The sequence below is a fragment of the Oncorhynchus tshawytscha genome, linkage group LG14, assembly GCF_018296145.1.
Source record: "Oncorhynchus tshawytscha isolate Ot180627B linkage group LG14, Otsh_v2.0, whole genome shotgun sequence".
NCBI classification, from domain to species: Eukaryota; Metazoa; Chordata; class Actinopteri; order Salmoniformes; family Salmonidae; genus Oncorhynchus; species Oncorhynchus tshawytscha.
The window spans coordinates 30678428-30691109 of NC_056442.1; the positions used below are offsets into that span (position 1 = coordinate 30678428).

The 12682-nt window shown below is 45.1% G+C and overlaps 1 protein-coding gene across 1 annotated transcript in view; it reads left to right on the forward strand.

The window, feature by feature from the left end:
* Window positions 1–11249, forward strand: part of LOC112266999 (calpain-5-like) — a 31711-nt gene extending 20462 nt beyond the window's left edge. The window contains exons 4-13 of the mRNA XM_042297343.1: window positions 6297–6505; window positions 6620–6812; window positions 6884–7077; window positions 8932–9009; window positions 9130–9325; window positions 9413–9535; window positions 9609–9805; window positions 9934–10055; window positions 10143–10279; window positions 10422–11249. Coding sequence (XP_042153277.1) covers window positions 6297–6505; window positions 6620–6812; window positions 6884–7077; window positions 8932–9009; window positions 9130–9325; window positions 9413–9535; window positions 9609–9805; window positions 9934–10055; window positions 10143–10279; window positions 10422–10601 — 1629 coding nt within the window. The 3' untranslated portion in view covers window positions 10602–11249. The remainder of the gene's footprint in view (window positions 1–6296; window positions 6506–6619; window positions 6813–6883; window positions 7078–8931; window positions 9010–9129; window positions 9326–9412; window positions 9536–9608; window positions 9806–9933; window positions 10056–10142; window positions 10280–10421) is intronic.
* The last annotated feature ends 1433 nt before the right edge of the window (window positions 11250–12682 follow it).

Sequence of the window (12682 nt, forward strand, 5' to 3'; positions counted from 1 at the left end):
ACTTCTTAGGACACAGCCTTATTCTAAAACGGATTAAGTTGTTTTTCCCCCTCATCAATCTACACACAATACCCCATAATGACAAAATCAAACTCAGGTTGTATGGGGAGTGTTGCTGCACAGCTATTTTCAGGTCTCTCCAGAGATGGCTCTGGCTGGATCACTCAAGGACATTCAGAGACTTGTCCTGAAGCCACTCCTGCGTTGTCTTGCCTGTGTGCTTAGGGTCATCGTCCTGTGGAAGGTAAACCTTCGCCCCAGTCTGAGGTCCTGAGCGCTCTGGAGCAGGTGTTCATCAAGAACACTTTGTACTTTGCACCATTCATGTACTTTGCTCCGTTCGGTTTGGCCGGGCGGCCAGCTCTAGGAAGAGTCTTGGTGGTTCCAAACTTCTTCCACTTTACGAATGATGGAGGGCACTGTGTTCTTGTCGAACTACAATGCTGCAAACATTTTTGGTACCCTTTCCCAGATCTGTGCCTCGACACAATCCTGTCTCTGCTCTCTACAGACCATTCCTTTGGCTTGTTTTTTTTGTTCTGACATGCACTGTCAACTGTGGGACCTTATATAGGTATGCCTTTCCAAGTCATGTCAAATCAATTGAATTTACTATAGTCGAAACATCTCAAGGATGATCAATGGAAACATGATGCACCTGGGCTCTATTTCGAGTCTCATAGCAAAGGGTCTGAATACTTCTGTAAATAAGTTTTTTTATTTTTAATAAATGTACCAACATTTCTAAAGACATGTTTTTGCTCTGTCATTATGGGGTATTGTGTGTAGATTACTGAATATTTTTATTTATTGAATTACCTTTAGAATAAGGCTGTAACGTAACAAAATGTGGAAAACGTCAAGGGGTCTGAATACTTTCTGAAGACACTATTTCTCAACTTTCCTAATATTAAGCACATTGCTTCTCTTTGCAACAGGAGGCTGGCATGAAAATGAACCACTGGAAAAGCGTCCTCCATTCGCTATTTAAGTGCATAGATGACATGTATTATTTTCAGAGACAGATGCATGATAATGGTCCATTCTAAATCAAAACATTTTTCACACATAGACTACCGGTCAAGGGTTTTATTGAATAAAGACATCAGAACTATGAAGTGACACATATGGAATCATGTAGTAACCAAAAAAGTGTTAAACAAATCAAAATATATGTTATATTTGAGATTCTTCAAATAGCCACCCTTTGCCTTGATGACAGCTTTGCACACTCTTGGCATTCTCTGAACCAGCTTCATGATGTAGTCACCTGGAATGCTTTTCAATTAGCAGGTGTACCTTCTTAAAAGACAGAAATGGAAGACCCAGTTACCTCTGCTGCAGAGGATAAGTTCATTAGAGTTACCAGCCTCCAAAATTGCAGCCCAAATAAATGCTTCACAGAGTTCAAGTAACAGACACATCTCAACATCAACTGTTCAGAGGAGACTGTGTGAATCAGGCCTTCATGGTCGAACTACTGCAAAGAAACCACTACTAAAGGACACCAATAAGAATAAAATACTTGCTTGGCCCAAGAAACACGAGCAATGGACATTAAACCGTTGGAAATTTGTCATTTTGTCTGGAGTCCAAATTGGAGATTTTTGGTTCCAACCGCCGTGTCTTTGTGAGACGCAGTGTGGGTGAATGGATGATCTCCACATGTGTATTTCCCACCGTAAAGCATGGAGGAGGAGGTGTTATGGTGTGGGGGTGCTTTGCTGGTGACACTGTCTGTATCACACTTAACCAGCATGGCTACCACAGCATTATGCAGCAATACGCCATTCCATCTGGTTTGCGCTTAGTGGGACTATCATTTACCAAGAAGGAGAGTGATGGAGTGTGGCATCGGATGACCTGACCTCCACAATCCCTCGATCTCAACCAAATTGAGATGGTTTGGGATGAGTCGGACCACAGAGTGAAGGAAAAGCAGCCAACAAGTGCTCAGCATTTGTGGGAACTCCTTCAAGACTGAGAATGCAAAGCTGTTGTCACGCCCTGACCATAGAGAGCCCTTTTGTTCTCTATGGTGTAGTAGGTCAGGGCGTGAATAGGGGGTGTTCTAGTTCAATATCTAGTTTCTATATTGGTGTTTTGTATGGTTCCCAATTAGAGGCAGCTGGTATTCGTTGCCTCTAATTGGGGATCATATTTAGGTAGCCATTTTTCCCACCTGTTTGTGGGATATTATTTGTGCTTGTAGCACCACTGAGGTTACGTTTTGTTTATTGTTTCTTGAGAAGTTTCACTGCAAATAAAAATGTGGAACTCAACACACGCTGCGCCTTCGTCCCGTCCTTATTATGAACGGGACAGAATATCCCACCAAGCAAGGACCAAGCAGCGTGTGAAGGAGGTAAAGGAGTTTTGGACCTGGGAAGAAATCATGGGAGGTTGTGAGACCCTTCCTTGGAAGTAGACACCAAGGAGGGTGGAAGGACACCGACGAGGCCGGGGGCCACGGCCACAGAAACCCCAAGATTTTTTTGTGGGGGGACACATGGAGCTGGTGGCTGAGCAGAGGGAAGAGCCAGAGACCATCAGGGAGGCGATGGAGAAGTTGGGAGGGAGAGAGAGAGGAGAGAAATGTTTTGTAGGTGTGTTCTGCACGGCATCCAACCTGAAAAGCCTGTTTGCAGTCTGGTGAGTCCTGTGCCGGCTCCCCGCAATCACCCTGCAGTGCGTGTCACCAGTTCGGTGCCACCTGCACCGGCTCCACGCATCAGGCCTCCAGTGCCCCTTCCCAGTCCGGTGCCACCTGTGCCGGCTCCACGCACCAGGTCTCACCAGGTCTCCAGCGCGCCTCCCCACTCCCGCTCCTAGGCCGGAGCCTTCCTCCGCGCCGATGCCCAGTCCAGGCACGATGTTCAGCCCGGCGCCATGGCCGGATACAGGGTCTGGGCGGGGGCTACGACCTGCACCAGAGCTGCCACCGACACTAGTCACCCCCCCTACCCCCCCATTTGGTTTCAGGTTTTGCGGCCGGAGTCCATACCTTTGTGGGGTACTGTCACGCCATGACCATAGAGAGCCCTTGGTTCTCTATGGTGTAGTAGGTCAGGGCAAGACTAGGGGATGTTCTAGTTCAATATTTCTATGTTGGTGTTTTGTATGGTTCCCAGTTGGAGGCAGCTGGTATTCGTTGCCTCTAATTGGGGATCATATTCAGGTAGCCATTTTTCCCACCTGTGTTTATGGGATATTATTTGTGCTTGTAGCAACACTGAGGTTATGTTTCGTTGCCTGTTTATTTTTTATTTTTTTGAAGTTTCACTGCAAATAAAAATGTGGAACTCAACACACGGTGCGCCTTGGTCCCGTCCTTATTACGAACGTGACAGCTGTCATCAAGGCAAAGGGTGGCTATTTGAAGAATCTCAAATGTAAAATCTATTTTGGTTTAACAATTTTTGATTACGACATGATTCCATGTGTTATTTCATAGTTTTGATGTCTTCACTATTATTATACAATGTAGAAAATAGTAAAAATAAAGAAAAACCCTTGAATGAGTAGGTGTTCTAAAACTTTTGACCGGTAGTGTATGCTACTAGTTTATTCACAAACCTGTTGCGGGCTGAGGACGGTAAACCGACTGTCTGGCGGTCTAAATAAAGAAATATTAGCCTATCACTTGTGAATGATGTGCAGTAGGACAAGAAATGCATGCCTTTTCTTTTGTGACTTTTTAAAAATCAGTCGCACACCCCATGTAGCCTAGCCCATAGGCCTAATATGTTTTGAAAAGCTTTGTTTCACAACTAAATTGACCAAATAACTTCTTAAAATGAAGCACATTAATCTGCTTTACAGCAGGTGTAGAGCCTAACTGACATGCATACATACATACATACATACAGTATATCACAAAAGTGAGTACACCCCTCACATTTTTGTAAATATGAGTTTATCTTTTCATGTGACAACACTGAAGAAATGACACTTTGCTACAATGTAAAGTAGTGAGTGTACAGCTTGTATAACAGTGTAAATTTGCTGTCCCCTTCATAATAACTCAACACACAGCCATTAATGTCTAAACCTCTGGCAATAAAAGTGAGTACACCCCTAAGTGAAAATGTCCAAAATGTGCCCAAAGTGTCAATATTTTGTGTGGCCACCATTTTCCAGCACTGCCATAACCCTCTTGGGCATGGAGTTCACCAGAGATTCACAGGTTGCCACAGGAGTCCTCTTCCACTCCTCCATGACGACATCTAGCTGGTGGATGTTAGAGACCATGCACTCCTCCACCTTCCGTTTGAGGATGCTCAATAGGGTTTAGGTCTGGAGACATGCTTGGCCAGTCCATCACCTTTACCCTCAGCTTCTTTAGCAAGGCAGTGGTCGTCTTGGAGGTGTGTTTGGGGTCGTTATCATGTTGGAATACTGCCCTGTGGCCCAGTCTCCGAAGGGAGGGGGATCATGCTCTGCTTCAGTATGTCACAGTACATGTTGGCATTTATGGTTCCCTCAATGAACTGTAGCTCCCCAGTGCCGGCAGCACTCATGCAGCCCCAGACCATGACACTCCCACCACCATGCTTGACTGTAGGCAAGACACACTTGTCTTTGTACTCCTCACCTGGTTGCCGCCACACATTCTTGACACCATCTAAACCAAATAAGTTTCTTGGTCTCATCAGACCACAGGACATGGTTCCAGTAATCCATGTCCTTAGTCTGCTTGTCTTCAGCAAACTGTTTGCGGACTTTCTTGTGCATCATCTTTAGAAGAGGCTTCCTTCTGGGACGACAGCCATGCAGACCAATTTGATGCAGTGTACGGCGTATGGTCTGAGCACTGACAGGCTGACCCCCACCCCTTCAACCTCTGCAGCAATGCTGGTAGCACTCATACGTCTATTTCCCAAAGACAACCTCTGGATATGACGCTGAGCACGTGCACTCAACTTCTTTGGTCGAACATGGCGAGGCCTGTTCTGAGTGGAACCTGTCCAGTTAAACCGCTGTATGGTCTTGGCTGTGCTGCAGCTCAGTTTCAGGGTCTTGGCAGAGCTGCAACTCAGTTTCAGTGTCTTGGCCTGGGCTATAAGAAGATTGCCATCTTTATGTAGAGCAACAATTCTTCAGATCCTCAGAGTTCTTTGCCATGAGGTGCCATGTTGAACTTCCAGTGACCAGTCAGTATGAGGGAGTGTGAGAGTGATGACACCAAATTTAACACACCTGCTCCCCATTCACACCTGAGACCTTGTAACACTAACGAGTCACATGACACCGGGGAGGGAAAATGGCTAATTGGGCCCAATTTGGACATTTTCACTTAGGGGTGTACTCAATTCTGTTGCCGCCGAGATATTCGAGGCATTATGAAGTTCTTGTCAAATTGTGAATGAGAGACTGATGAAGTGTGTGCAGCCTACGCAAAAATACAAAGCAGAGCTCATTCCTTTCATGCAACTGTTTTCAAATCATCATTAGTGGCATCATGCATCCCTAGAAAGTATTAAACATCAAAACAAATAGCCCAACGTTTGTATCACAGCTAAAGTTACATACTCTAAATGAAGCATACAGGACTACCGGTTTCTTTGTTAACCGCTCAACACAGATTAGCCTCCTGTGCGCAAATCCTTTTGAAGAAAATATCCTTTCTATTTTATTCAGCTATGTTCAATTCTATTCTTCATACTACAAAATAACAAAGAATTCTAAGCAAATCTTGTCTGCTAAATGAACTAGTGTAGCCCACAGCCATATGGCATAGCCAGATCAAGGCCTAACATCAGGACAACTCAGAGTATGATATTCTGTTCTTTTGAAATAGACTACATTTCCTTCATATCATGTTTCTTTAGATCTGTCTAAAATAAATAAGTGATTTATTGTGATGGTGTGGACTATATTATTAAATGTATTTACTATACTTTTAAAAATATAGATGTCCCAAAGGTCTGCATCAGTGGCTTGTAGGCTATGCGTGGAAGCCAGGAGATGCTAAATGTGTTTGTTAATTAACAGTCAATTACTGTGAAACCGGCAGTTATTTGCTTGACAATCACTGGCTGAAGAAATTTCATGACCGCCACAACCCTAGCTGTGGTGTGTTCTTCTAAATAGATGTTTTTAAGGTATTTTCAGATGTGTATTGAGCAGATAGTGAGAGAGACTGGCAGTGGGGAAAGTTGGAGGGAGATTGTATAGTAGGCCAGATCCGAACCCATGCCGACACTGAAGACATGTCCCGGAGGCTGCAGCATTCCCGCTACACCAGCCAGGCCATACAGCTGTGACGTGTTCTGAGTATCTTATCTCCCTCCCAGGTGATTCCGGACCATAAGGACCAGGAATGGGATGAAGAGAAGCCGGAATCTTATGCCGGAATTTTCCACTTCCGCTTCTGGCGCTTTGGAGAATGGATTGATGTTGTCATCGACGACCGGTTGCCCACGGCGAACGGCAACTTGGTGTATTGTCACTCCAGTGACAGCAACGAGTTCTGGAGCGCCCTGGTGGAGAAGGCTTATGCCAAGTTAGTACACACAAACACACACTGATTTGGTGAGGAAGGCTTACACCAAGTTAATACTATAGTAGACTGTTGTGTTAATGTGTAGGATGTATTGCTTTGTGTGTGTGTGTGTAGGATGTATGGTTGTTACGAGGCATTGGACGGGGGCAACACAGCGGATGCGTTGGTGGATTTCACTGGTGGCGTCTCGGAGCCCTTGGACCTGCTGGAGGAAGGGTTGAGTACAGACGAGGAGAAACGCTCAGTGCTGTTCGACAGAGTCCTCAAGGTTCACAACAGAGGAGGCCTCATCAGCGCCTCCATACGGGTATAACACACACACACACACACACACACACCTACCTACCTATAGTCCTGACCCTTCACCACTCCCTCCAGGCGGCCAGTTCAGCGGAGATGGAGGCTCGTCTGGCCTGTGGTCTGGTGAAGGGTCATGCCTACGCTGTGACAGACGTTAGAAAGGTCCGGCTGGGCCACGGCCTCATGGCTTACTTCAAGTCCGACAAACTCACAATGATACGACTCCGAAACCCCTGGGGACAGAGCGAGTGGAAAGGAGCCTGGAGCGACAGGTAGGTTTTAAAGTGTTTCTTATTTACCTTTTAGTTATACAAGAAGTCCCATTGAGGTCAGAAGACCTCTTTCACAAGGAAGACCTGGCCTGGTAGGAGGGGGGTGGAGGAGAGTGTGTGCAGGGGCATCAATTTGGTATGGCAGGGTATGGGAGTCGCCATACCCTAGCTAGTTCGACACCAACAATTTTTTAAAATAGGCAACGAAAGTCTTTCAAATCCCGATTTTAAAAGGCAAATGCAGTTTAGCGGCATTAGTCATCTGGCTTTGGGACCATGCAGATGCCTGGGAGCAGAAGGGAACACTGTTTTTATGGCTGGCTGGCTTTATGAAGAGCAGAGATCTGTATATAATGACGAGATGCTCATGTCTAAGACTTAACAATGGGATTCGTTGTCCCAAAGGCAGGAAAGCAGGCATCAAGCTGATGTCCAAAATAAGCCCATTGAAACACATTGGGCTTAAATTGGACAGATTTTTGCAAGAGTGAAACCTCTCGCTTCGCCTCTTCCTCTCTGTGGAAAGCACATCAACCCAGTTGCAGGGAACAGCGTGACTTTTTTTCAACACATTGTGGAGGTAAAGATGGCTGTAGTAGATGACTCTGGCTAGGTAACTGCTGTTTGACTTGACATTAAACTAAACAGGAGATTTAATACCGCTTCTGAGCTAGTGCGTAGCGAGCAGCTTTTATATTTTTATTTTACCTTTATTTAACTAGGCAAGTCAGTTAAGAACAAATTCTTATTTTCTTATTTTCAATGACGGCCTAGGAACAGGGGCAGAACGACAGATTTGTACCTTGGGGATTTGAACCTTCCGGTTACTAGTCCATCGCTCTAACCACTAGGCTACCCTGCCGCCCCAGCTAATGCTAGAGTAAATTTAGCTTGCTTTTTCTTGTTTCCAAATTGCATTTTATAGATTTTAAATTGTGTAGAAATGCAGTAAATGAGCATCTATCTTCTAATTAACAGAGTAAATAACTCACGGACACTAGAGAAGCTTAACCAAGTTTAATTCTTCCCAAAGGGTCGATCCAGCTGGATTCAGACAAAAGACATTTTCACACAAGCACTGATATTTAACCGTTCCTCATAGGCTGAGTCTCCTCCAACCCATCAGTACAAACATCGTTCTTTACTGCTAGGCAGGACACTAGTGATACAGGCCATAAACTTCTATTTCTCCCCTAAGGTGACCTGACCTGACCTCAACCCCCCATCACTAATCCATGGCTCTCTCCCCTTATCAATGCCTGCCACATGTAATCACTTCCCTGCACTCAACACATTCCAAGCTTTGTTGCACCCACTATATACCTTCCTCCTATAACCCTTCTGGTGTAGATCCTCTAAACCTCAGCTCTCCCTCAGTGACATGAATAAGTATATTTCATATTCTCAAAACCCAACAATATTTTTTTTAAATACTTGGAGGAACGCCCCTGCAAGGTTGGGCGGGCGGGGTGTGTGTGTGTGTGTGTGTGTGTGTGTGTGTGTGTGTGTGTGTGTGTGTGTGTGTGTGTGTGTGTGTGTGTGTATAGACCTGTTCACGACTCACTCCCTCTGCTGGTGGAGAGAGGTAACCTAGGCCAACAGGGAAACGGAGACCTGTAGCACAGATGGATGGTTCATTCCTGTTAGAATGTTTGTTTAATTTATATCCTGTATTGTAGGAAAATTCCATAGAGGATCTCGGCACCAAAAGATCTGGGGAAAACTGCATGTTTGCTGTCCATGTCTCAGAACCTTGAATTCCTACTCTGTCAGTTCTGTTAGCATTCTTTCACTCTACCCAGCACACCCTTCAGACAAACACTGAGCGATAGAGAACTTCTCTCTCTCTTTCAGCTCAGAGGAGTGGGGGAAGGTGAGTAAGAGTGAAAGAGAGAAGATTGGAATGACGGTGCAGGATGATGGAGAATTCTGGTGAGTTCTAACCCTTGACATATGACCCCTAGCCTCCTCCACACGGCTAAGAAAATGGATGGCCATAGGATGATGAAGCTTGATGACTTCCCTTTCTCCCCCCATTCCTCCCCCCTCCAGGATGACATTTGATGACTTCTGTCAGTACTTCAGTGATTTGATCATGTGTCGTCTGATCAACACTTCCTACCTGTCTCTCCACAAGACCTGGGAGGAGGGCTCTCTAAAGGGCGCCTGGCGGAACCATGACGACCCGCTCAGCAACCGCGCCGGGGGCTGCACCAACAACAAACACACCTTCCTACAGAACCCACAGGTAGGGGTGGGGATTGAGGGGGGGCATTTTGTGTGTGTTTATCTATGTGTGTATTAATGTATAGGGTGTGTGTGTCTCTCCCTGCAGTATGTGTTCAACGTGAAGAAGCCAGAGGATGAGGTGCTGGTATGTCTACAGCAGACAGACAGGAGAGCCAGACCTAAAGAGGGGAAGGGAGAAAACCTGGCTATAGGCTTCGAGATACACCGGGTGAGAGGTGTGTGTTCATCACCTCATTGTGTTTGTGTGTGTAAGTGTTATTAATGTGTGTATTAATGTGTAGGTGGAGTTGAACAGGCAGTACCGTATGCACACTCGGCAGCAGAAGGTGTGTGGGAGTGTGTACATCAACTCCAGGTGTGTGTTCCTACGCTGTGTCTTGATGGAGGGTCGTTACGTTGTCATACCCACGACCTTTGACCCCGCTCTGGAAGGAGACTTCCTGTTACGCATCTTCACTGACGTCCCCGCCGACTGCAGGTACACACACACACACACACACACACACACACACACACACACACACACACACACACACACACACACACACACAAGCGTACACACTCACTCGTACACATTCTATCACTCACTCTCCTCCCCCCCAATAGAGAGTTAACCCTTGATGAGCCAGCCCAGACGTGTTGGTCAGGACTGTGTGGTTTCCCTTCCCTGGTCACTCAGATCCATGTCCACAGAGCAGATGGACTGGCTGGACAAGACTCTGATGGAGGTATACAAACCTTCTCTCCCTTCTCTGTCCATTTTCTTTCCTGGTCTGGTCTTCTTCTCCTATTCTGTGTGTGTGTGTGTGTTGCAGCATCAGATCCATATGTCATCATTCGTTGTGAGGGGGAGAAGGTTTGTTCTCCGGTCTATAAAGACACCCGCAGCCCAACCTTTGACACCAAGGCTCTATTCTACAGGAAGAAAACTAACCAGCCTATACTGATAGAGGTAAGGAGACTGGGCTGGGTGGTGGGTTCTGTGTGTGTGCTCCTGTGGCTTAAAGAGGAGTTGGTGACCATTACAATTTGGGTTGTTTCTGTATGTAACCGTTCTCTCAATTAAATTCAATACAACTTTATTCATCCCCCAGGTGTATAACAACAACGTGTTGATGGATTCCTTCCTGGGTCAGGTCAGTTTGACCTCTGACCCCGGCGACCCCCAGCAGGTTACCGTCCACCTGAGGGACAAGGGTAATCACCAAGACAATGACCTCCCGGGCACGCTCACCGTCTCCATGGTGACCAGCAACATTCTCACTAACATCTGACTAACCGTCAACCAATCTATCAATCAGTGCCTTACTCCCTCCGTCCAATAGGAGAGAGAAGCCATAAAAATCAATTAATTTGCCATAAAACATATCTGTTGAGGGACCAAAGTTAGCCTTCCAGACGATAGTGTTTTTTTTACTGGGTGTGGTACTAACTCCAACCACATAGGGGCAACAGAGGACAATCTCCTAGTTCTTCTTTCTCATTTAATAACCACTTTAACTTGTGCCATTACTGATATATAAATGCATGTCCAGTATTTCAGCAGTATATGTTGTCCTGTTTACATTTATTCCCATGTTTTACATTTCAGTCAGCTTTGTACTAGTCTCTCAAGAAACTGATTTGGATATGGGTGCTGAGAGCGGCTACTGACATTTCTAGTCTTTCGGAAAGACACTTATTTTTGTTAACTTCATAATTCAACTTTAAAAAAATGAGATTTCTGTCTTGCTCTACTTTGTATCACATTGATTTTCCAGTGGGAGGCAAAATACTCAGTAGCGACACATCATTCAGGGCATTTGAGCCTCACGTGTTTAGCATGTTATTTTGGCATTCATACGTGTCACATATCAGTTTGCAAACAATGTAACAAAAAAATAAATACATCTAATACTGAGTTAATAAAGCTGTATAACAAACATGGTCTCTTTTTTTGCTTTCTTGAGTAAGGCAGCCCCAAAATCTAGGTGTTTTAGTCGAGATCAGTTCTTTCTGTGGTGGTGGGGCAGCCAGCAGAAATACAAAGCGTTGGGGTTGGTAATATTTTCTAGTTGCGCCGTGATTGGTTCAGTGTTCTGTCACTCATGGGGACACTACATCACTGCAAAATCTACAGGGAGAGCTCGAAAAATCAAGCCCCTTGGGTGCTGCCATAGAGTTACATTAGATGTGCCCATCCAAGAAGGCTCAAGGTCATTGGCCACAGATAAAATTACATCAAATCACATATGTACAGTAGCTTTTATTGGACTGATCATGTCAACATCATATTTAAAAAATCTTAGTCAGCAAGCCTGCAGTCATCATCATGAGTCAAGTCGACAATCTACTGGCAAATGCTTTTCAGTCTTTGTCATATGAAGATAAATTAGAGATAAAATGTCTCGGTGCTCATTGGCCTTTGGACATAAACATTACTCAAGTCAGAAATCGCAAATTCAACAATGTGGTTTGGAAGGAAGCAGTGGCGAACGGCAAGCATTTCGAAGCTTCCCCTGCCTGCTTTTCAGTGGAGAGGGTGTGTGGACTGAGATTAAGGATTTAAAACGTCTATATGAAAAGGGTCTGAATACATGAGAATTGTGCATCACATAACGCTGTTAAACTGGGATTACTGGGGAAATCAACGTTGTGGCTCAGCTAGACATATAGACGAGCCATCAACCTTCACAACCAACAACGGGAGGAGAATAGGTACGTGCTTGACAGAATTATAGCATATATTAAATTGTGGGACAGCACTGCGAGGCCATGACGAGTCGGCCGACTCCTTACACCTGAAAACGCCTGGGTTCATTTTTGAGACCATGCGTGAAGGAGATTACAGGCTACAAAGGCATTATGACGACCAACCCATTTTTAAGGGTAAATCAAGCACAATCCAAAACAAACTTTTGGATTGTATGTATGAAGTGTACAGAGAAGCTATAACTAAGGAGACTGCTTTTGCATATGTACAGGTAGATGAGACCACTGACGACTCCTGTACTGTATATAACACGATTTGACAACATTTTATCTGTGACCAATGACCTTGAGCCTTCTTGGATGGGCACTAATGTAACTATGGCAGCACCCAAGGGGCTAGAATGTTCTAGCTCTCCCCTTAGACTTGGCTGTGACGTAGTGTCCCCATGAGTGACAGAACACTGAACCAATCATGACGCTGGAGCTGCCTATTTACTTATTTGTATTTATTTAGGCAAAAAAATGTGGGGGTCAAAGCAGGCTCTGCCCTGAACAACGGGTTGCCACTGTTTGTGTTCTAATTATCTCTGGTGCTTTTCTCCACAAGGAGGGTGGTAAGTTACAGACCCAATATCATTATATTTTAGTATCCCCTCATCATAAC